Source organism: Scardinius erythrophthalmus, assembly GCF_964197995.2.
Source record: "Scardinius erythrophthalmus genome assembly, chromosome: 14".
Taxonomy (NCBI): domain Eukaryota; kingdom Metazoa; phylum Chordata; class Actinopteri; order Cypriniformes; family Leuciscidae; genus Scardinius; species Scardinius erythrophthalmus.
This window is the reverse complement of record NC_138234.1, coordinates 33,456,484-33,481,252: the sequence shown is the minus strand read 5'-3', so window position 1 is coordinate 33,481,252 and position 24,769 is coordinate 33,456,484. Positions and strand designations below refer to the sequence as shown.

Sequence of the window (24,769 nt, the reverse complement as noted above, 5' to 3'; positions counted from 1 at the left end):
GACGGGTCAGAGGTCACTCGTCGGGTCAGAGGTCACTCGTCACGTGTCGGGTCAGTGGTCACTCGTCGGGTCAGAGGTCACTCGTCGGGTCAGAGGTCACTTGTCACGCGTCGGGTCAGAGGTCACTCGTCACGCGTCGGGTCAGAGGTCACTCGTCAGGTCAGAGGTCACTCGTCACGCATCGGGTCAGAGGTCACTCGTCGGGTCAGAGGTCACTCGTCACGTGTCGGGTCAGTGGTCACTCGTCGGGTCAGAGGTCACTCGTCACGCGTCGGGTCAGAGGTCACTCGGGTCAGAGGTCACTCGTCACGCGTCGGGTCAGAGGTCACTCGTCACGCGTCGGGTCAGAGGTCACTCGTCAGGTCAGAGGTCACTTGTCACGTGTCGGGTCAGAGGTCACTCGTCAGGTCAGAGGTCACTCGTCGGGTCATGAACCAAAAGGCATGGCTGTGCTTCAGAAGGCCTTTATTATCCACCTGGAGGCGTATGGATTACTTTTATGATGGATGTGCTTTTTTGGGCTTCAAAATATCTTCTACCATTCACTCCCATTATAAAGCTTGGAAGAGCCAGGATATTACTCAATATACATACCTCCGACTGTGTTCGGCTGAAAGAAGAAAGTCATACACACCTAGGGTTGAGGGTGAGTAAATTATGCAGGGGTGATAGTAGAAAAAAATCCTGAGCCTGAACTTTTTTCTTTAGGAGGTAAGCGGGCCCCTAAGCCAAGATATATGCCCTGATTAACATAATTGTCAAGCGGGATCCAGGGGTGTGCTCCCCTAGGAGAACATTTTGATAAATAGTCCCTTAAATGATAGAGTCTTGTGACTTTTGTGGATATAAATGGACATCATTCAGACATGAGATGAACAAACCCAATACAAGCCTATATTACAGTAGCAGGTTTCAGTAAATCAAATTTAAGACCATTTTAAGACATTTTAAGACCATAAAGATTTAAATTTAAGACCTACGACGCATTGCCAAAAAAATATTCAAATTGAAGAATTTATTTTATTTCAATGAATTCAGTCATTGAAAAAGCATTTATTTAATTTACAGATAAAGCAATCACATTAGTAACCTTCCACAACCAACAACGCGTGTCAGAGAAACGAACAGAATCAGATTTTTTTTTTTATAGAAAATTGTACTTTGCATATTATACTGTAAAAAACACATAATTAGTTGATTTCAGTTGATCATAACTAGAGATGAAATAGCATGAACATTTCATTTCATGATTATAGTGTCAAAAATTATGACGTTATCACAGAATCCTGTAGAAAAAGTCCTAATACTAAACACTGAAATCAATTCACCAACCAAGTTTTATGTCGAAAACCAGCAAATAACAAATAAAATAAGCATCAATATGCACTTTTTGTTTACATAAACATTAAAATAATACCATTAAAAATGATAGCCAGATTTTAAAAGTGTCTTGCAACATGTTATACTAATGTTACACTATTTTTTTTTTTATAAAAAGATAAACCTCACATATTTCAGACTTTAAATGATTATTTATGAAAAGAATGAGTCAAAAAAAGATAAATTACTGACATTTACAATGCACTTTAGCTTATCTTTTATTATTAATAGTAAAATTAGGTCCGATTTTCCCGTGGCGTCTGCGCTCTCCACAACGACAAAAAAGTTTGAGTGAATAATGGATTTCCACCGCCGAAAAACATGAGAAAAACGAGCGCGTCGCTTCAATTATGAGCGCGCTTATTACCTTACCGCGCGCCTACATTTCAATGAACTTGAGCGCGCAAAAGACGCGATATATGAACGGCCTGTTGGCGAGCTACCTCAAATCAGGCCACGATAATTTTTTCATCAAGTTTGATCTACCTTTATCGACAAGTTTGGTGTCTTCTCCTGGCTTCATAAAGTTGCACTCCATGACTTTGGCTATGTTTCGCGCTGCCAGTGTGGGAAAAACATTCGTAGTGTAACACAAAACAAATTCGCACGTGGAGTGACTGCTGAATCTATCTGATTGGCCAAAACCCAAGACCAGCCCCTGCCTACCCTATTACCGATTGGCTGAAGTAGTAAGCACTGGTGTGGTTTAGTGAAAGCAAAGCGCCTCTCACGCGAACCTGATTTATTTTTATTTTTTTTCGCAGACACGTCTGTACGCCGGAAATCCAGCGTGGCGCCGGAGCGCTATCAGGCCTGATTATGGGATCATTTTGATTTTGATTTGAACTATCCCTTTAACTGCACCACGGCGGCCACTCATGGCAGGACTAAGAACTGCACGACTAGTCACTTTCAAATGCAAAACAACCAATATTACAACCTAAATCTCTGCAAAATATATTCCAGTGTAGTATAACTGTGTTTTATAAAGTCTGTGCTCTTCGCAGCGAGTCAGATTCTGGCAGCGCTGCATCAGTGATTAGTGAATGTTTGCGCAGACAAGAGATAAGGGCATTCAAGACATTCCTCGGAAATGAAAATCTATCACTCTCATGTCACGTGAAGGTCGCAGATATAATATCAGGAGCATCGAGTAGACAAACTATTTTAATGGATTGAATTAGAAAAATATTACTTTTTTACTTTTATTTTACCACCATTCTCTCTCTCTCTCTCTCTCTCAAATTCCACAGCGCTGTATATGATTAACCTGTCCAACGGTTTACTGTGGTATTGGAGAAATAGTTTGAGCTATATGCAACAGGCGTTACGTTTGGAAGTCGTCCAAAGTCCTGCAGGTGAACAGAAACTGTAGGCAGACCCTCTTGAAGTCTTTGCATATTATTTGCCAACAGCATGAAACGTGTGCGCACTGAGGCACGTCTTGAGGAGCGGGGGAGGATTTTGCATTTAGGAGCGCATTTGCACATTTGCATGCTTGGAATGTTTCTTTATTACCCTCGTTTGTATTTTTAGCAGCAGCAGTAGTAGGACATTTACAGTACAAGTTGTAGAACTTTTTTTTTTAAATACACAAACATTTTATAATTTATAATAGTTTATAATGTATTTAAAAGAAACAAAAAAATATATATATATCATTTGAGACAATGATGTCAGCAATATATAAATATATATATAAATTATTAAAGAAATATAATTATAACAAACAGCATTTAAAATGTTTCATTCATGAAGATACAATTTATAAAATGTATTAAGAAATTATTTTGAAAAACAATATATATATATATATATATATATATATATTATTATTATTATTATTATTTTTAAATGTCACTATAAAAATGAAATGTTTAACTGTATAAAAAATAAACATAAATGTAAAAAAATATAATTTATAAAAAAAAGTATAATGACTGAAATAATGAATAATTTATGAAAAAAATAAAATAATTTTAAACATCTGGCACACATCGTGTCAAATGATGATCGATCAGTCAAAACTGGCACAATGCCACATTAGAATTAATAATATAAATATAACATTTGTATTCATGTTGGTTTCGAAATATTTTTATACAATTTACAACAGAAAGATTTCATGTGAAAAATGTCATGTGGTGTAACCAATAAAAAGCAATAACACCTTTTCCTTACAATTTGAATAGATGAGAGAGTAAAAATATAATCATTATTATCAAAAACATCTTTAAATGTAAAAAGATTTTTTTTAAATGATATAGATAATATTTTTCATGATATATATAGACTATTAGCATGAAATCAGCATTGTTATTCTCAACTAAAACTATTAAAAATCATTCAGTAATTTAAATAGAGCTGAAATAAAATCAAATAGAAATATTAGATTAAAAACTTAAGTTCTAACTGAAATAAGTTCAAGTACTAAAATTACAATCTAAAACTGAGATAAAAACAATTAAAGATAAATAGAAATGTTTAAAAAAATGACAAAAGCACAAAAAAATTGCTAATTCAAAATATTAATTAATACAATAACACTAAGGTTCTATTAGTTAAACTAAAAATGAAAAGTACTTCTAAAGCATTTTATAATCTTAGTTTGTTAATTTCACCATTTACTAATACATAATTAACATCAAAAGATGACCTGCTAATATTATATTACATTACATAATCATTATAATGTGTATTACCTAATATGACAGTTGCATAGTTACATGCAGCAAACCCTAAACCAAAGCCTATAATCAGTACATGTAGTTAATTATCATCACTCAGTCCTTACATGTATAATTACACTGTAAAATAAAGTGTAAGTAAGATAAAGAAAAGCATGAAGTGGATGATGACTCAAGTATTGTGAAGGAAGTTACAGTACAATGAATCAGTGAACGTTTCCCAGGTTCTCAGAGAGAATTGTGGGGGAATTGTGTGTTAATATGTGTCTCCACAGCTCATAATGACGGTGAGAGACGCACCTTGATGTCGAAGTTGCAGTCGAAGCGCCGGATGAGCACGATGAAGGCGCTGGAGAGGTTGTCCCTCAGGGGAGGAGGCTCGATCGGCACGCAGCCGTTCTCGGGACGCGCACCAATCAGGAAACCCTGCGGACCACATCAAACCAAACTGTGTCAGCTCAAGAACAGCACCCTCTGCTGACACACACACACACACACACACACCACAGCAGCAGCTCTGCAACATTACAACATTATCAGTTCACACACTTCCAAACATGTTGCATGACTCGGCTCTTGTCCGCATTATCCGGAAATGCTCCGGCCAGCGGGACACCTCCTGTCTCTGAGGAACGGGTTATTGGGCCACGAGCACGGCCAGGCCTCGTGAGGCACATGACTGAGGACCAGGAGAAGTAGGCCACGAAAACACTCCACAACACAAGACGTCTCAACACATGAAAGACACCATTCACGCATTACGCTCTCACTGCACATCACAGGCTATCAGCTGATTTAATGATGTCACTTCCTTCAGTTGTTCATGAACTGCTGTTATCTAACAGGAAAAAGAAAAGAAAAGTACAGTCCTGCATGCACATGATATGCAATTATTACAGTAATTACAATAACTGGGTAATAACTATGTTATTAACCCTGAATCTACCCCTAAACATAACCTTCTAATACCAGAGCTTTCTCAGGGAAGTTCACTGAGTTCACGTACTGTAAAATAAAGTGCAGACAATAGACTTAAATCTTTAGGCAATTTCTAATTTAAAATATAAATTTTTCAGATTGTACATTATAATTGTGCCTAAATTCACTTAAAACAACTTTTTTTAGTTTATTTAGACAAAATATGGATTTTAATAATCAGCCATAATTATTATTAAATGATTATATTAAAAGAAAAAAGTAATATTTATTTTTCACAACTTAAATTTGTATTGTTATAATTTGTGATGTTTGATTTTAATGATGTTGTTTGTTTAAACAATTTTAATAATTAGCCATAACATAACTGTTATTATATTAAATATGTATTAATCAAATTAATTCTATTAAATTATTAAAAATGAATATCTATTTTTCATGCTTTAATTTTATTGTTGTGATGCCTAAACCTGTTTAACATTTGATTAACATTTGATGTTAATAATTTATTTTTAAACTTAATTAGACAAAATAGTATGGCATTTAAACAATCACTATAACAATTCTTATAATTAAATACGTATTAAATTAATTATATTAATTTTAAATCATTTTTCATTCTTTACGGTTTAATGTTGTGATGCCTAAATTCCCTCCTTTAAAACGTTTTCACTTTTTATTTTTTTAGACAAAATAGAAGTTTGAATAATTTGCAATAAACAACTTTATTATAATAAACAACTATATTAACTGCATATTAATTAAAACATTACATTAACTGATGAAAGATGAATATAGATTTTTCATGCTTTTAACTTTACAATTTAAATTATTAGATTTTCCCCCTTCAAATGTCGAGAAAAAGTGAGTATAACGATATACGGTAAATCAATGTTTATATTTATATATAATGTTTATATATAAGCCATCTATTGTTATCAGCCAAAAGATCATTATGCCATTATTAAAAAACTATTTTAAAATACTTACTAAATTATGTTCAATAATCATCAGCTGGAATTGTAAAATGAGTGCATTTCTAAAAATAAAAGATGCTATGAATTATTATTTTGTTATGCTTAAGTTTTTTGTTTTTGTTTTTCTTCTTAATTTATATATATATATATATATATATATATATATATATATATATATATATATATATATATATATATATATATATATATATATATATATATATATATATTTATATTTATTTTTTTTAATTTTTTTTTGTAGCTGTAATCGATTTCAGTTTTGGGATATGTCTAAGTTTTATAAATATTTATCATATTTACTTTTTATTTAAATTCAGGTATTTTGCCAATTTTGCCAAAAAGACAATTTTTCATCATTTTAGTTTTAGTAAACAATAACCAGCACATGTTCCACTGCAGAAAAGGCCCTAAAGCTGCAGATGTGGAGCCGCTGCCGTCAGGGGGAATATCTTCAGAGCCCAGCCACTTCTCCAACACAAGGCAGCAACAGTAACGGCCACAGAACGGGGTTTCAGGAAGTGGTCCAACACTACTTCCTGTTGCACGGGCGGCTCTCTGGCTTCGTAACGCCACAGGTTTGCGGCGGCTCCAGCGTGATTGACCAGCTCATGACTAGATTAGCATGTTCCCACAACAGGATTTTCCCAACAGGATTAACTCCCAACTCAATATTTAGACAAAACAGAGGACGATAAGTGTATTACGCGGTGTCCATCTGAACAGGTCAAAGGTGAACTCCGTTGCTTAGAAACTACTGTTAAAAAAGCTGGTTGTTGACCTCTAAAAAACTAAACTAAATCACTGGAATGGGGAAGTGGCGCAGATGTGAAGTAATGTGGTTTCTGACGGTTTTCACCAGCATGTCATGGGGTTTGGTGTCGCTCACATCAACATGTCATGTGGTTTGGTGTCGCTCACAGCAGCGAATCAGGAACAGAAAACGACTGCACATGTGAGCAGATTAGTAGGTCAATGACAGCATCAAATATCATACTTAAATCATATTTACTGTTGCTCTGCAAACTCTTGAGAGCAAAAACCAGTTATTTCAATGGGAAATGGTGCAATGAAGAATTTCCCAATGCAAATTTTGCACTGGGTTCAAATGTGACGAACTTTGACATGTAAATACCGGCACGTGGCGGAGCGGGTGCGGGTGGAGATTCGTAACCTAGCAACAGAGCTATATCACACACTGCATGAAAGGTAATACCCGAAAAAGCATTACAGGGGTGCTTTAAAACACGTCTCATCGATGTCTGGTGTCTTATTACAGTGTTTCCTTAAAGGGATACTCCACTTTTTTTGGAAATAGACTCATTTTACAACTCCCCCAGAGTTAAACAGTTGAGTTTTACCGTTTTCGAATCCATTCAGCCGATCTCCGGGTCTGGCGTTACCACTTTTAGCACAGCTTAGCATACATCATTGAATCGAACAGGACCATTAGCATCTCTCTCAAAAAAATGGCCAAAGAGTTTCGATATTTTTCCTATTTAAAACTTGACTCTTCTGTAGTTACATCGTGTTTCCGACGGAAAATGAAAAGTTGCGATTTTCTAGGCTGATATGGCTAGGAACTATACTCTCATTCCTGCGTAATAATCAAGAAACTTTGCTAGTGCAGCGGGCGTAATGATATGACGCAGCGCCTGAAAATAGTCCCCAGCTCGGTAACTTCCAACATGACCGGGACTAAGTTTGTCTAACCTATTAGACCTATTTTCAGGCGCTGTGTCATATCATTACGAGAGAGATGCTAATGGTCCTGTCCGATTCAATGATCTATGCTAAGCTATGCTAAAAGTGGTACCGCCAGACCCGGAGATCGGCTGAATGGATTAGAAAACGATAAAACTCGACTGTTTAACTCTGGGGGAGTTGTAAAATGAGCCTATTTCCAAAAAAAGTGGAGTATCCCTTTAAGATCGGCCAGTCAACTAGTCATCCGGGCAACTGATTTTGGAAATGGGAAGGTGTGCACGTCTTCTCTGATGGCGTTTCTGCTTTGAGGTCATCAGCTCTGCAGATGAGAGTGTGAGCGCAGCGGTTCTGGGTCAGTCATCTCCACTCCTCATGGGACAGGGTCAGTGCCGACACCAGACTCACTGCATCACCAACTCTGAGGTCTCGGGGGTCAGGGAAAAAGATCTCTCTTTAAATGCTAGCCCCCTTCTCCACTTCTCAGAAACACCCGACACTCGCAGGAACTCTCCTCTCATGCACATCTGGCCAGGGCTGTCAAGATCACTGACAGTGTGAACTTAATATGCATCTGATGAGACACTCAATGGACTGTTTTTAAACAAATATTGCACAAATAGACTTTCTTCAGGTTTCTTTGATGAATAAAGTTATTATAATTGCCGTTACCGTTACTTTTGATCAATTTTATGCATCCTTGTGGAGTAAAAATTGATTTACTCCAAACTTTTGAATGACACACACACACACACACACACACACACACACACACATACATACATAGTAGAAAAATGTAATGATCAATGATCAACAACACGTTTTTACATGTTTTACAATTTTCAACTTAATTTTTTCAAGATTTAACTCAATTTTAATGTAATCTAAGTTGAAATGACTTGAACATCCAAGTTGATTGTACTTAAAAATTTTAGACTTATATATATATATAAAGAATGGATTAGTATTTCCACGTGAACTTTTTTCAATATTTTAATTACATAAAACAATATTTATAATTGTGTTTAAAGGTCCCGTTGCATGCGATTCCATGTTTCAAACTTTAGTTAGTGTGTAATGTTGCTGTTAGAGCATAAATAATATCTGTAAAATTATAAAGCTCAAAGTTCAATGCCAAGCGAGATATTTTATTTAACAGAAGTTGACTACAAAAAACGGCTCGATTGGACTACACCCCTCTACATCCTGCATTAGTGACATCACCAGAACCGTTTCTTGACTAACCTCCGCCCACAGGAATGCTCCCTCAACTCTACTGGCTACTTGCGCACTTCTTATAACTTAGCCTACTGTGTTTACTCAGCTCTTACGGTGATTTTCTGAAGTAAAACTGACGCTTCATCTTTTGTGTGATGTACAATAAACTTTATTAAACTCATCAGTACATGTTTGATCATCATTCAGACAGCAGACTTGTGGGCTATTAATAAATAATGGATACATAGCCTACAAGCAGATGACAAATACGTTATAATAACCGTAATTAAACTACTAAACTATACCTGTTTCATCTCTATACAGCAATCTGAATCTGTAGGCATTATTGTCCGACTCGAAATGAACGCCGTTACTGAGAGTTTCTGATATTATCATCATTCCGTGAGATGAAATTGTCCTGACAGACTGAGCACGAGCTCATGAAGCTCCGCCCCCTGTGTCGTCCAGCAGCACCTCATTTGCATTTAAAGGGGACACACTGAAACGGATCGTTTTTCTGAGCCCCAAAAAATGTCAATTTAAACATGCTGTAAAAAATGATCTGTTGGGTATTTTGAGCTCAAACTTCACATACACACTCTGGGGACATCAGAGACTTATTTTACATCTTGTGAAAAGGGGCATAGAACGGGACCTTTAAGGTGATCTGACCAATGATGGCCATATTTCTGAACAGTATGCAAATATTAAAATAAAGGGTGAATTTCTATATTTAATTAAAACTTCCTTATGTGGATGACAACACTGTTACACATTTAACTGCAGTTGATAAAATATTTACAAAAGCAGGCAATTATGTAATAATCAAATCATGCCTACATCAGTCATGTGTAACCTCAGCATTTTTAATAAACCATATACACTTCAACAGTGAACTCAAAAATTCACCAGTGAAGAATGTAATCAAGCTGCAGATAACAGCAGATCATAAATGTCTGATCATAATGACCGGGTGTATCATTCAGCAAACTCACCTTCAGTCCTTCACTGGGCAGCCTGTAGCCAAACCGGGCCGGCAGGTCATCAAAGTTCTCCGTTTTATTGTCGAACGAATACTGAAAGACAAACGCAACCATTAATTATTGTCACATGGACATATGGATGTTATTTATGTAACCGTGTGTTTAACGGTCGCAGGACGAGTGTTATAAACGTACAGCTGATATGTCAGCCTCCACAGGCAGGAGATTGAGGAAGGCGAATATCTGAACCGTGAAAATGGTGTAGATCTGAGTGGCAGAGAGCATCAGCATCCCCAAAGAGAGCAGCATCTTCAGATCCGCTTCAGTTACACCTGCAAACACACAGAAACGTCAACAGGAAGTCCCCTTCAAAACCATTTCCTGTTTCTGAGGGCCAATTCCACCCTGTTTGTCCGTCCACAGGAAACGGATGGAAAAAATCCAGTTTATTGGACATTTTTAAGAGCCTTCTAAAAAACTGGGCACTGGTGAAATAATCCTTATAATATAATGAACTATTAGCAATTTGCTTGCAAAAAAAAAAAAATATATATATATTATAAACAGGGCTTGACATTAATAACACCCGCCAAATGTGGGTGTAACAGTCCCTCCTAATGGCCACTTTGGCGCGTTGAATAATATATACATTTTTCAATTGTAGTCTTTTAAAAAGGCACCTGAAATAATAAACGAAGTGCCATGTAATATTGTCAAAAATATAGATTTTTCGAATATCAACACTGAAATATTTGAGACGCTTCCAATACTCACTCATACAGCTCTCTTATGAATCTCTCCGACAGCGAGAAGATACACATAAACCCGCCTCCCCTCACTCACTCCTTTCATTTACTCCGGATGAATATTGTTGGTGTTACAGGGCTTTAATTTCGGCGAGGGATTGTGCATAATTTTACTAATTTCAGCAGATTTTGTGCTCACACCCAAAGTGCGCATGCATAAAGAGCCCTTTAAGCACTAAACTGAGCTCTTTTTCACTGCTTATTGCGCTTAAGCAGTGAAATACGCACAAAATAATGTCAAAATGCCGGTCTTGGTGAGTATTCACGTAAACACAGTGAGTTGTGTTTTAGATGAACATAAAGGGTTGAGAAAGAAAGTGCATGTGTAACAGTATAATGGATCCGTGCGTCAGGTCTTAAAGTGACAGCAGCCTAATATTCCCTCTGCAAAATTATCAGATAATATAAAAAATATCTACATGGCAGTTTTTCCCCATGTTATCGATGTCAAAATCGTGGCCAGTGAAAATGCTGGGTGGCTAATAACTTTGGAAAACCACTAGCGACATATAATAATTATAAATAATGTCAAGCCCTGATTATAGATGTATATATTTTTTGAGAAAGTTTCTTTTGGCCACATTTGCAGTTACAGGGCTAATGATAAACAGCCAAACCTTGACCCTTGTCGATTTCTTGCTCGACAATGGTGTGAATTTGAGGCTGAACTACCAAAAAAAAATCGATATTTTTGCAACGCCATTTGTTGTCGCGATCACAGGTAATCAACGCCTGTGTTTAGCAGATCACGCACTCCTATTCATCGCTGAAAACAGCAATACTAGCAAATAGGCAATGTACTAAACTGTGTTAAAACTAATGATAAACTAATAATATAATTAAAATTGTAATACAATATAAAATTCGGGTATTAAAAAGAGCTGGCCATCAAAGGGTGCGGGGCAAAACAGCTTATGTCATCTATAATTGTACTTTAGTACCTTTCATTTTTAGTATTTACTGCATATGAAAATACAGTTCATTGTACAATTTTAAGACTACGGATAAACAGACTTTTGAAGAAAAAACAAGTTTATTTAACCTTAAATAAACCCTTTTATGACATCCATTTATCTATTGTATAGTTTTAAATGATCTACTTTACATATCTGATCATGCAAAAACTTTCTTTTTATTCTATTAACAGCATATTGTACAAACATCGGGCTGCAAAAAATAAATGTTTACCCAAACTAGCTCGAACTGACTAATGTCGCAAACCACTTTGGTCTGTGATTGCATTAGCACGCTGGCTAACACACTTTAGCTTAACGATCTACTTTAAATCTAACGTTACATCACATTACCAAAGTCTGCACGTCAAGATGCCATTATAAAACATTTCGATGTTCACACTGACACGCAAAAGGAGAAAATGATCAAAGAGAGCCGAAAATAACCCAAACGACGTGACTGTGCCTCTATCAGCAAAGAGAAAGAGAAAATAAATAAAGCTAGAGGATAAAGCAGCGACTTACCATTACATTAGACTGTGCGCTTTGGTCCTGGTATATAATAAAACCCCAATGACATTACAGCTGAGTGAAATTATAGGCTTTAAACTGCTTCGTATGAGCTCATATGGTCGGCAGGCCAGACTGAATGTCAACAGTGATCCAAAAACACACACACTCACTCACACACTCCTGCTGAACGACACAGAGCGTCCTCTAGCGCACGGACGTGTGTATTCAATTTACATATTAAAACTAGTGTATGAAATGGCAAATGTAAATTATATAATTGAATTTTCATTTTGCACCAAACGTTTCACAAATGTAATGGAAAATGTACATTTAAATACGGCATATTACATTTCAAATTGAATATTGCTACCCATTTATGCTTCCATACTGGCCCGAGATGGTCTTTTGTGATTACTGGGAGACAGTGTTGGGGTTACTCGTTACAAGTTACGTAATCAGATTACTTTTCCAAGTAACTTTTAAGTAACTCATTACTTTTTCAATTTACAACAAATGCTACTTGTTCAAATAAGTAACACTAGTTACTTTTTCACATTTATTGACTGACAGCTCTCCTGTCCCCATGTTGAGAGAAATAAAGAGAGGTGTGTGTGTGTGTGTGTGTTCGCTGTGTAAACATGATGTTATTTTAGTTCTAGACTAAATGTGAACATGCATTTGCTCATCTCACTTGCACGAAAACATTCAGTATTCCTCAAAATGAACAAAAACAGTAAAATGACATCTCAGAAATTTACACAAAACTTTTATAATTAACTATATTAAATTACAGACATATACTTAATGCATTTAACCTCACTTTATTAACCAATGTCTTTGCTGCTGACCTTCAAGATCTAATTCAACCATACTAATAAGCACAAATTATTTTAGATTAGATTTAGAAATAAAAGTGTTGGACAACTTCTGTATCCTGTAATGCAGAATTTCAGCAGCTGAAAGTTTAGTTTGAGCGGCGCCCTCTATTGTACAGGCATAAATATGCATTTCCTTCAGCCTGAGGCTTGGTCATTTCACTTTTGGTGTGAAAGGGCCTTTACATTGCCAAAAATAGAACTTTTTTTGTGTCGTTATTAAAAAAACAATCAATGAAGCCCAGACCAGGTGAGAAAAAGTAACACAGAAGTAATGTATTCTCTAGCTGTTGAGCGTATATCGTTGCACATTCCTTATTGCAGTGCATTGTGGGATTTAATGAGTGCACTTGATAATGTCCACTATGGTTTCGAACACCACTACAAATGGCTGTCCACTCAAATAGTGCCCTATTCAAAGGTATAGGGGCGATTTCAGACACAGCCATTGAATTTTTTTGTTCTATTACGCTACACTTGTAAAAAAATTCTGCTCACTATAGTCACTATATATCATTTTCGTTTAGATTAAACAATTTACTTTTTACAGTTTTACTCTGAATCTTTCCCACGGCTTCTGGAACAAGAATAAATGAAGGGCAGGGCTTGATTTTCTTCCATGGGGAATTGATTTGATGGTTGTGGTTTGCTATTGGTGGATCTCATGTGATTGACAGGTTGCCCCGCCCTTGCGCCAGTAAGCGCATCATCAGCGAAGAGATGCAAAGAGGAAGTTGTTTTGATTCAAGATTAAGAAGAACATAAACAAAAAGAAAAAAAAAAGAGCTGCACAGATAAATAATTTATATTATAATATATACTGCAATATTCCATAAAAATATCTGAGAGAAAAAAAAAAAAAGTCCATTTTGATTTCATGGTGACTTTAATGAATCATTCAGCCTCAGAGGACCTTGAGTAAATAAGGACCCGAAACCTAAATAAGGTTTTTTGAAACCAACATTAAACTGTGACGTGAATGAAAGCCACAATTACAAAGTTCTGCATACTCACCTCTGAGAGAATATTAATACCTTATGATGGAAATACGCTACATTTTACATTTCTGATCCACTTTAGTGTAAAAAAATGTGTTCGCATACAAATGCAAACCGTAGTCAAGTGCATTCTGGGATACAGAATTCAAATTCTGCTAAATATAGTCAGCGTTAAAGTCACATACTCCTTACAGTGTACTTACTGTAGATATAACAAGATGCTATTCGCTGCGTCGCCAAGGTGTTTAAATATGTTTTATGGCTTTTTTATCATTTTATTTTGCTGTCGTTTCTTCCATTAGTAGTATTGTTGTGGTTAATATGTGCTTTAATATTATGCTTATTTTTCTGTATGTTCCCATTTTCTGCAATTATATATATATATATATATACACACACATATATATATATATATATTGTATTATATATTGTTTTTATCATATATATATATATATATATATATATAATAATATGGCTGCATCAGACAGACGTGAAAGAAGTTGATGAAAACATAACACTATTTTAAAACCCAAGATTCAGTGTCAAGCTTGTGTAAAATTATTCTCAAATCTTTCTTTTATTACAAAAGAAAGCGCTATACATAATTACAGCATTTCTTTTACAACAAGTATGCTTTAGTGGTTAAAATAGAGTTCACTTTCACCTTTTGTACTGTCAACTTAAATTTTAATCAAATTAATAAATTTTACTCATCATGTAATACAAAAACAAACCAAACAAACAACCTAATAAAACAAACCTAATTCTTCAGAAAATGGCACTGTAGAAGATAATGAACAGAATAAAGCAAACGTTTCATCCACAACTGGTGACGTTTCGCTAAAGGAAAGGGGAAAAAGAAACAAGATGCCTGTGCTTCACATTCAAACTAATATATACAGTCCACTGAATATATCCAGGGTGCAGAAACATTTTAATTTCATATGCAGCCGTACGAGCTACTTAAAGTAGGAAATCAGATTATGTACAATGAGGGCCATATACAGGTGGTACATTCAACACTTTCCTCTAGTGTTCACACAATTTCACAAGATAACAGCCGATAAAAACACCAAACACCCAGGTCATATTTCACTCAAAAAAATAATAATTAAATAATAGTACTTCGCATACAGTAAAAAAAAAAATATCATTGTGAAAATATGTCATGATAAGTGTACTTTTCCAAAATGTGATTATTACTAAGTGCAATATAGTAAAACAAAAATACTTAGACAATGCCTAAACACCTTATAATTTAATATCTCACTGATTTATTATGTTGTTGCATCAGAAATGAGCAAAAATGTGGTTAATTATCATGGAAATGTCCAAAAATATGTTGTGTTTTTCTTCCCTTCTGGTTGTGGAGTGAAATATGACCTGGCAAGTTCTTGAAGAGATTCGCTCAAAAACGTCATAATGGAAATCAACAACTCAAGAAATGTTCCCCCTGGATTTAAAACGCGTTAATACTGAATAAAACAATCAAACACTTTTGTTCTGGCCGCTTTATAAATCCCACACGCTTTTCCTCCCATTCTTTCTTCAGTTTACACTGGTCAAAAAGAAAAACAATCACACACACACACAAAAACAGTGTGCTCGGGTCCACAAACCGAAAATCCCCGGAGAAGAGAAACCGTCATTCCTGAAACTCTCGGTATTGCCGTGGTCCACTTAAATCCGATAAGCAGTACGACGAGAAAACAAGGCTTTACGCTCCACGCTCGCAGTGTGTGTGGAAGAAGAGACCCGTGGACGCCCGCCAATGCCAATGCCGCTTTAAAAATCTGCAGAGAGAGACCAAACGCATATACAAGCAGACATCGTCGAGATATACAGCCCTTTGGACGTTTCAAGAAACCAAATCAAATATTTGGAAGAAGAAAAAAAACTATTAAGAGTATGGTGATAAAAAAGAAGAAATCACATACAATATTAATATGTGGGTGCACGTATAAACAATTAAACTACATTGTCTTTAATTTAAGCAAATTCAGTGAAAATAACAGTTTTGAACAAAACTTGCCATTCTTGTACCTAATAGCAGATCCATCACATATTTCGGTGAACTAAATAAGCCGTGAAGCAGCGCGAGTCCGTCTATATCCCCCTGTGATTCTGCAGCACCAGCGTTTACGGTACGTTGTCATGCAGAGCAAACGTGAGTCAGTGTTTTTCTGTTACAGCATCATCAACAAGTGGCTAAAGCTTGAGTTTGCCTGAAGCCTTGAAGCAGAAAAGTGGACTTCTGACAGCTGGACTCGTCCAGACATCCACAGGTACAGTATAGTTTGGCACAGCATCACGACAGCCATCTTTACTATAGATCCAAATTATAGCAGCATATTCAAATAATCGGATCGTTTTGAGATACCGTAAAACTGCTAATTGAGGAACAAAGGCCATTCAGGATGTGATGAGGGCGAAAAATTATATTTTTAATATAGACATGATGTACTACAGTGGTATTCAAACTGTAGACGGTGAGTGTCGATGGCAGTGCAAGAGTGTCCAGCATTGTTTTCAAGGCAAGTTTACTCATTATTTCACCCTCATGTCTTTCCAAACCTGCCGATTCATGATGCTTATAATCATTTAGGCTGTTTAGCTCAAACTAAATTTGACAAAGATAATTAAATGGAGAGAAGGTCTGACACGGCAAAATAAGTGTTAAAAAGGTTTAAAATGACATGAAGTTTGGAAAAAGATTTGGTGAAGCATTCCTTAATGACGCACGAACAGCCATTAAACCCACAGCGAACTTCCTTCACAACAAACTCTTTTTTTTTTTACCTCAAAAGATTGCGATCTTAAAAGCGATCTCAAAAATGAATGATAAATCAGATCAGATGAGGCGTTCCCAAAAGAAAGAAAGATTCAACTGAAGATTCTTCAGCTGTGGTACCGCGAACAGGCTTGTATCTTTACTGAAAGTGAACATGATCGTTTTCCACTGTCCGACGTCAGAGTCTTTCGGCAAAAAGGTGAACACCCAGCAGTGATAGTGCAGACGTCTCTATGAAATACTGACGTAAAGTTGCGTGTTGGTGTGAACCAAATATGATCTGTTATCTCACTACCTACCAAAATGAGTCCATGAGGAGACGCAATCCTCCTTCAAACGTCCTGTTACGCCTCAGTACTCCTGTATGTATGGGTTTATGAACCCCACGGCACGCAGCAAGGCAGTAATAAATACAATGGCAGTCTGATTGCATGGCATGAGTGATCCCTGGAATATCAGTGAGTGAACAGACACACTGGCCTCAGTCTCCCTTGGGATTGTCCATGTTCACCACCCGCAGCTCCGTGAGCGTGGCGCCGCTGCTACCCGTGGGCTGCTGGTTTATCAACATCTGGAACAGCAGAGACACAACTGTGAGAGGAGCCCAATCAATAACACTTTCCTGGCCGTCAATCATCTACAACTGTGTTTCAGTGCTTACAGCGGTTACAGTGTTTTTAGAAAAGTCAAAACAAAATTGGTTTGAAAATATAATGTTTCATGTTTTGAGAATGCCAAACCATTACAAGAATAAAAGGTGAAATGTTTGGAAAATAAAGGCATTTTGTTACAAGAATAAAAGCGTAACATTATGAGAATAAAGGCATAATGTTGTGAAAATATAAAAATGTAACAAGAATAAAGGCATAATATTATAAGATAAAGAATCCTAACATTACAAGAACAAAGTCATAAATGCTACGAGAACAAAGGCATAATGTTACAAGAAAAAAATAAACATTACAAGAATAAATAATGGCATTGTGTAAAAAAAAACGTAACATTGCAAGAATAAAGGCCTAATGTTAATATTGAGATAAAAAAATCATAACATTACAAGAAAAAAATCATATTATGAGATAAAAAAATCATAACATTACAAGAAAAAAATCATAATATTATGAGATAAAAAAATCATAACATTACAAGAAAAAAATCATAATATTATGAGATAAAAAAATCATAACATTACAAGAAAAAAATCATATTATGAGATAAAAAATCATAACATTACAAGAAAAAAATCATAATATTATGAGATAAAAAATCATAACATTACAAGAAAAAATCATAATATTATGAGATAAAAAATCATAACATTACAAGAAAAAAATCATAATATGAAATAAAAAAAATCATAACATTACAAGAAAAAAATCATAATATTATGAGATAAATCATAACATTACAAGAAAAAATCATAATATTATGAGATAAAAAATCATAACATTACAAGAAAAAAATCATAATATTATGAGAAAAAAGTCAAATTCTACGAGAACAAAGGCATAATGTTACAAGAAAAAAATCACAATACAAGAATAAAGGCATTATATTATGAGCAAAAAGGCATTGAGTTACAAGAATAAAAACGTAACATTGTCATAACATTATGCCTTTACTCTTGGAATGTAATGTTTTGTTTTCTTGTAACACAATGAATAAAGGCTTAATATTGTGAAGTATAAACATTGCAAGAAAAGAAAAAAACTACAATATTTCAAGAAAAAAAAATCTTCTTTGGTATTAGCTAGAATGTTTCAGAAGCTCCTTTGACATACAAAACCCAATAAGCGTTTAGATACAATGCAGTTAAACTTACAGAGAAAGCTGGACAAGTAAAATTACACAGTGAACAAAAGTTTCATGTAAAGAAATGCTCACGGTTTTAATATATTACCGAATGAAGCGGAACGGCTGAAACTGGGATCTGTACAGTTCCTGGAGGTCCTGTGAGAAACATCTGAGGAACTGCACCTAAACACACAACCAACAAACAACACAAACACAATAAAAACACTTTTTAACAACAGTTAATGGAATTCCCATACTTATAATATTTCCAAATCGATATCTTTTCATTATGCCAATTCCAACGAGACATTAATACACCGATACGCACGTGCATCTGTCCGACTGACCTGAGTCTTGGGCTTGCGTGTGGGACACGTGCATCGCAGTGTGCGACTGTGGGAAGGTATTGAGCACAGTCAGGCCCCCGTCGGCGAGGCCAGAGGTGGATGTAGCATACATGAGGTGCGCTCCAGGGTACATCATGTGACCCGCCACTGAAGAAGGCACTGAGGACGTGACTATAGTAGCAGTGTGGCTCACTGTGGGGGTGCAGAAGAGACACAGATGATGTGTGACTGATCGACAGTATGGAGTCAGAGAGGAGAGAGGAGGCTGTTGCAGTGAGTACCGGCGGAGCTGCTGGAGGTCTGGCTGATCTCGGGACTGCTGTCACTGCTCTGAGGACTGGGGTGAACCTGGATGGCCTGCAACTGTTGAGGCATCGCACCACCTGACACACAACAGCAGAAAACACACACACACACACACACACACACACACACACACACACACACACACACACACACACACACACACACACACACACACACACACACACACACACACACACACACACACACACACACACACACACACACACAGTGCACTTTTAATACCAGCCATAGTTATATACGTGAATGAACTGCACACCCGACAACTAAAGTTTATAAAATGTAAACTTAAAAAAAAAAGCAAATATTACATGAAAAATGTAACCTAAAATGATATATATATACAGTGAGGCAAATAAGTATTTGAACGCCCTGCTATTTTGCAAGTTCTCCCACTTAGAAATCATGGAGGGGTCTGAAATTGTCATCGTAGGTGCATGTCCACTGTGAGAGACATAATCTAAAAAAAAAAAATCCAGAAATCACAATGTATGATTTTTTAACTATTTATTTGTGTGATAAAGCTGCAAATAAGTATTTGAACACCTGAGAAAATCAATGTTAATATTTGGTACAGTAGCCTTTGTTTGCAATTACAGAGGTCAAACGTTTCCTGTAGTTTTTCACCAGGTTTGCACACACTGCAGGAGGGATTTTGGCCCACTCCTCCACACAGATCTTCTCTAGATCAGTCAGGTTTCTGGGCTGTCGCTGAGAAACATGGAGTTTGAGCTCCCTCCAAAGATTCTCTATTGGGTTTAGGTCTGGAGACTGGCTAGGCCACGCCAGAACCTTGATATGCTTCTTACAGAGCCACTCCTTGGTTATCCTGGCTGTGTGCTTCGGGTCATTGTCATGTTGGAAGACCCAGCCTCGACCCATCTTCAATGCTCTAACTGAGGGAAGGAGGTTGTTCCCCAAAATCTCACAATACATGACCCCGGTCATCCTCTCCTTAATACAGTGCAGTCGCCCTGTCCCATGTGCAGAAAAACACCCCCAAAGCATGATGCTACCACCCCCATGCTTCACAGTAGGGATGGTGTTCTTGGGATGGTACTCATCATTCTTCTTCCTCCAAACACGTTTAGTGGAATTATGACCAAAAAGTTCTATTTTGGTCTCATCTGACCACATGACTTTCTCCCATGATCATCCAAATGGTCATTTGCAAACTAAAGACGGGCCTTGACATGTGCTGGCTTAAGCAGGGGAACCTTCCGTGCCATGCATGATTTAAACCATGACGTCTTAGTGTATTACCAACAGTAACCTTGGAAACGGTGGTCCCAGCTCTTTTCAGGTCATTGACCAGCTCCTCCCGTGTAGTTCTGGGCTGATTTCTCACCTTTCTCAGGATCATTGAGACCCCACGAGGTGAGATCTTGCATGGAGCCCCAGTCCGAGGGAGATTGACAGTCATGTTTAGCTTCTTCCATTTTCTAATGATTGCTCAACAGTGGACCTTTTTTCACCAAACTGCTTGGCAATTTCCCCGTAGCCCTTTCCAGCCTTGTGGAGGTGTACAATTTTGTCTCTAGTGTCTTTGGACAGCTCTTTGGTCTTGGCCATGTTAGTAGTTGGATTCTTACTGATTGTATGGGGTGGACAGGTGTCTTTATGCAGCTAACAACCTCAAACAGGTGCATCTAATTTAGGATAATAAATGGAGTGGAGGTGGACATTTTAAAGGCAGACTAACAGGTCTTTGAGGGTCAGAATTCTAGCTGATAGACAGGTGTTCAAATACTTATTTGCAGCTTTATCATACAAATAAATAGTTAAAAAATCATACATTGTGATTTCTAGATAATTTTTTTTAGATTATGTCTCTCACAGTGGACATGCACCTACAATGACAATTTCAGACCCCTCCATGATTTCCAAGTGGGAGAACTTGCAAAATAGCAGGGTGTTCAAATACTTATTTTCCTCACTGTATATATATATATATACACATACAGTACCAGTCAAAAGTTTGGAAACATTACTATTTTTAATGTTTTTGAAAGAAGTCTCTTATGCTCATCAAGCCTGCAGTTAAAAAAAAAACACAAAAAAAAACCAGTAATATTATGAAATATTGTTACAATTTAAAATAATGGTTCTTTTTTTTAATATATTTTAAAATGTAATTTATTTTTGTGATGCAAAGCTGAATTTTCATCGGCAAGTACTCCAGTCTTTGGTGTCTTATGATCCTTCAGAAATCATTCTAATATGATGATTTGATACTCAGTTATTATCAATGATGGAAACAGTTGTGCTGTTTAATATATTTTTTTAGGAATACTTTTTTCAGGATTCATTGATGAGTAAAACGTTAACAGCATTTATTCATAAAAACAGCATTTATTCAAAATAAAAACATTTCTGACAATATAAATCGTTACCATCACCTTTTATCAATTTAACGCATCCTTGTTGAATTAAAGTACTAATTTCTTAAAAAAAAAAATAGTTAGTTCTCAAACTTTTGAACGGTAGTGTATATTGTTACAAAAGATTTCTATTCTAAATAAATACAGTTCTTTTTAACTTTTTATTCATCAAATAATCCTGAAAAAAGTATCTCAGGTTATAAAAAAAAAATATTAAGCAGCACAACTGTTTCCAACATTGATCATAAATCAGCATATTAGAATGATTTCTGAAGGATCATAAGACACCAAAGACTGGAGTACTTGCTGATGAAAATTCAGCTTTGCATCACAAAAATAAATTACATTTTAAAATATATTAAAAAAGAGAACCATTATTTTAAATTGTAGTAATATTTCATAATATTACTGTTTTTTTTTTGTTTGTTTTTTAACTGCAGGCTTGATGAGCATAAGAGACGAGCATTTTTAAATATATATAAAAATGTAGAAATAGTGCCTCACCGACTAACTGAAATAAAATAAGTTAAGCTGAAGTACTAAAATCATTCAAACTAAAACTTATAAACTACCCAGCAAGCAATTTTGTGTGTTTAATAGCCGTCCACACACAGCCCAGACGTCTAGGCTAAAACAAGCCACGTCCAAGTGATCTGAAGGTGCGGGCGCTTCCTATTGTGTGACGTGTGCGCAGACTGTTGCATAGATATATACAATAGAAGCCGCCTTGGCTACGCCAGTTCAAGGAACGAGGCGACATCTAGTGTGTATATATCTATGCAACAGTCTGTGCACACGTCACACAATAGGAAGCGCCCGCACCTTCAGATCACTTGGACGTGGCTTGTTTTAGAGCTAAAAACGATATAAATACTGTTCGTTTTCTCACATAAACCGCTCGTTTCGTGTCTTAGGCCATCAATGTGTACTTATGATGGGGAATTGTTTAATTTGGACGACGGGGAATTGTTTTAATTTGGACTCTGTGCATGCTCTTTGAGGGGGTGACCATAGACCTGCATGATATGACTGACAGACAAGAACGGTTTGACCTAAAAATATCAAAATTGAAACTACTGCGGAAACAAAGACACCTACATCTTGGATGCCCTTGAGGTAAGCTAAAACATACCAAAATTTAATTTCAAAGTGAACTATCCCTTTAAAATGCAGTATTTTAATGGTTTATTGCAAAATTATATGAATTAATAAATAATTTGTTTATTTTTACTCACAAACAGTACATCACCAATAATGGTTTATATTTATAATATATTTTTATATAAACCATTATTGGTGATGTACTGTTTGTGAGTAAAATTAAATAAAACAAATGTCACATACGTCAAACTCGTTACATTCAACTTAATATTTTGAAGAATCCCTTATTTTTTGCATTAGTTGTGTTACTTGCAATGCCACCACTATAAGAAAATAATTTAAGAAAGCTGTAGCATGCAAATCCAACGCACATTAGCAGCCCCCACAGTGAGTCGAGTTTCCCTCCAGACACCCACACACACACACACACACACACACACACACAGAGAGAGGGTCTGAGACACACTGACCTGTAAGCGAGACAGCGGCCGGCAGGCGGAAGAGCGTGGCCTGAGCAGCGGGTTGTGTGTGTGCGGGGACAGCGGAGGAGGAGGAGGAGGTGCTGGTGCTAGTCATGGCGTGGCTGTTTTGCGTCTGTGGACACTGTATGGCCAGAGAGTGTGTCTGCAGCTGACTGAGAGGAATAGTGTGTGTGCCGGGCGGGAGAGAGGCGCCTGCGGGACACACAGCGACACCCTCAGCAAGCCACGCAGAACTCGCATGTTCAAGGCCTAGTCACACCAAGCATGGGCTCCAATTCACTTATTCAATACATTTCTTTAATATTTAAAAGTGTTATGCTGCAAAATGATAACTTGCTAAGGATTAAATTCATCATAATTATTTAATGAATGAAGCACACATAAAATGTATGACAAAGCCCTAAAACGGGGAATTAATAATCAGCATAACCGCAATTATATTTTAGTCAATTAAATAAAACTTATCAACTCGGGATATTAAAATAAGCATATTTCAATAAACCTCTTGATGCTCTCAAACGAGCGAGTCAGATCTTGAATACGGTGTATAATCTTAGTCTTTGATGTAAATGTTTGATATGTGGGTCAGTGACGAACAAGAACGTTTACGATCAAAGTTTTAAATTCTTAGTTTAAAATGTAATATTTATATTTATGTTGGTTTCACATGGTTTTATATTATTTTATATAAAGTAAAGTGGTGTGACCATCAAGCAAAAGTACACATTTTTCCTTGCACTTTTACTGGATGTGTGAGTGCACACATATTGATTATTAATTAGATTTTTTTTTTTTTAATTCAGCTTTCAAAGTATTCTTTTTAAATATTATGACACTATATATCCTTCAAAACCATCAAACATTAAGCCTTAAAACTTCTTCAAACTTTCTGGTCAGGCTTTCTCAAGTTAACTTCAAAGTTTGTCTTATGATATTTAATAATACTTAAATATCATTAGGTTTTGAGTCGCCGCACTACCTGAATTACCCTTCCCTCGTCATAAAAAGGTGATATTATATCTGATATTGTAAGGGTCTATGATATATGTCCATGACACTTTCAAGCTGTCTGCACCACAAGACTGATTTGGCTGACAAAAGTTTTTTTTTTTTTTTAAATAGCAATATTTTCCAAGAAAAAAATAACAAGATTATATGGAAGCTTGTTTCCGCCACAAAATAAAAAAAAGAAAAGATAATTGCGACTTTTTATCTCACAATTGCGAGTTTACATCTCGCAATTCTGACTTTCTTTCTCAGAATTGAGAGATATAAAGTCAGAATTGCGTGAAATAAAGTCGCAATTGCGTGTTATAAAGTCAGAATTCTGATATATAAAGTCAGAATTGCGAGATATAAAGTCGCAATTGCGTGTTATAAAGTCAGAATTCTGACTTTTTTTCTCGCAATTGCGACTTTATATCACGCAATTCTGACTTTATATCTCAGAATTCTGACTTTATATCACGCAATGGGAGATATAAAGTCAGAATTGCGAGAT

General features: G+C 36.1%; 2 protein-coding genes across 9 annotated transcripts in view; both read right to left on the bottom strand.

Moving 5' to 3' along the window:
- Positions 1-12,389, bottom strand: part of rnf13 (ring finger protein 13) — a 28,534-nt gene extending 16,145 nt beyond the window's left edge. Inside the window, exons 1-4 of the mRNA XM_081384561.1 lie at positions 12,188-12,389; positions 10,099-10,235; positions 9,916-9,996; positions 4,368-4,493 (exon numbers count right to left, since the gene is read on the bottom strand). Coding sequence (XP_081240687.1) covers positions 4,368-4,493; positions 9,916-9,996; positions 10,099-10,212 — 321 coding nt within the window. The 5' untranslated portion in view covers positions 10,213-10,235; positions 12,188-12,389. The remainder of the gene's footprint in view (positions 1-4,367; positions 4,494-9,915; positions 9,997-10,098; positions 10,236-12,187) is intronic.
- Positions 12,390-14,598: 2,209 nt separating this feature from the next.
- srfa (serum response factor a) overlaps positions 14,599-24,769 on the bottom strand; it is a 22,878-nt gene continuing 12,707 nt past the window's right edge. The window contains exons 4-9 of one of the 8 annotated variants that reach the window (XR_014031576.1): positions 23,257-23,460; positions 19,262-19,363; positions 18,981-19,172; positions 18,740-18,816; positions 17,139-17,410; positions 14,599-15,841 (exon numbers count right to left, since the gene is read on the bottom strand). Coding sequence is in view for 4 of the 8 variants with exons in the window: in XM_081385102.1 (XP_081241228.1) it covers positions 17,321-17,410; positions 18,740-18,816; positions 18,981-19,172; positions 19,262-19,363; positions 23,257-23,460 (665 nt within the window). In the remaining 4 variants the exon portion in view is untranslated. Of the gene's footprint in view, positions 17,411-18,723; positions 18,817-18,980; positions 19,173-19,261; positions 19,364-23,256; positions 23,461-24,769 lie in introns of all 8 variants that reach the window. The other 7 variants (XR_014031577.1, XM_081385102.1, XR_014031578.1 and 4 more) reach the window with 7 other exon arrangements.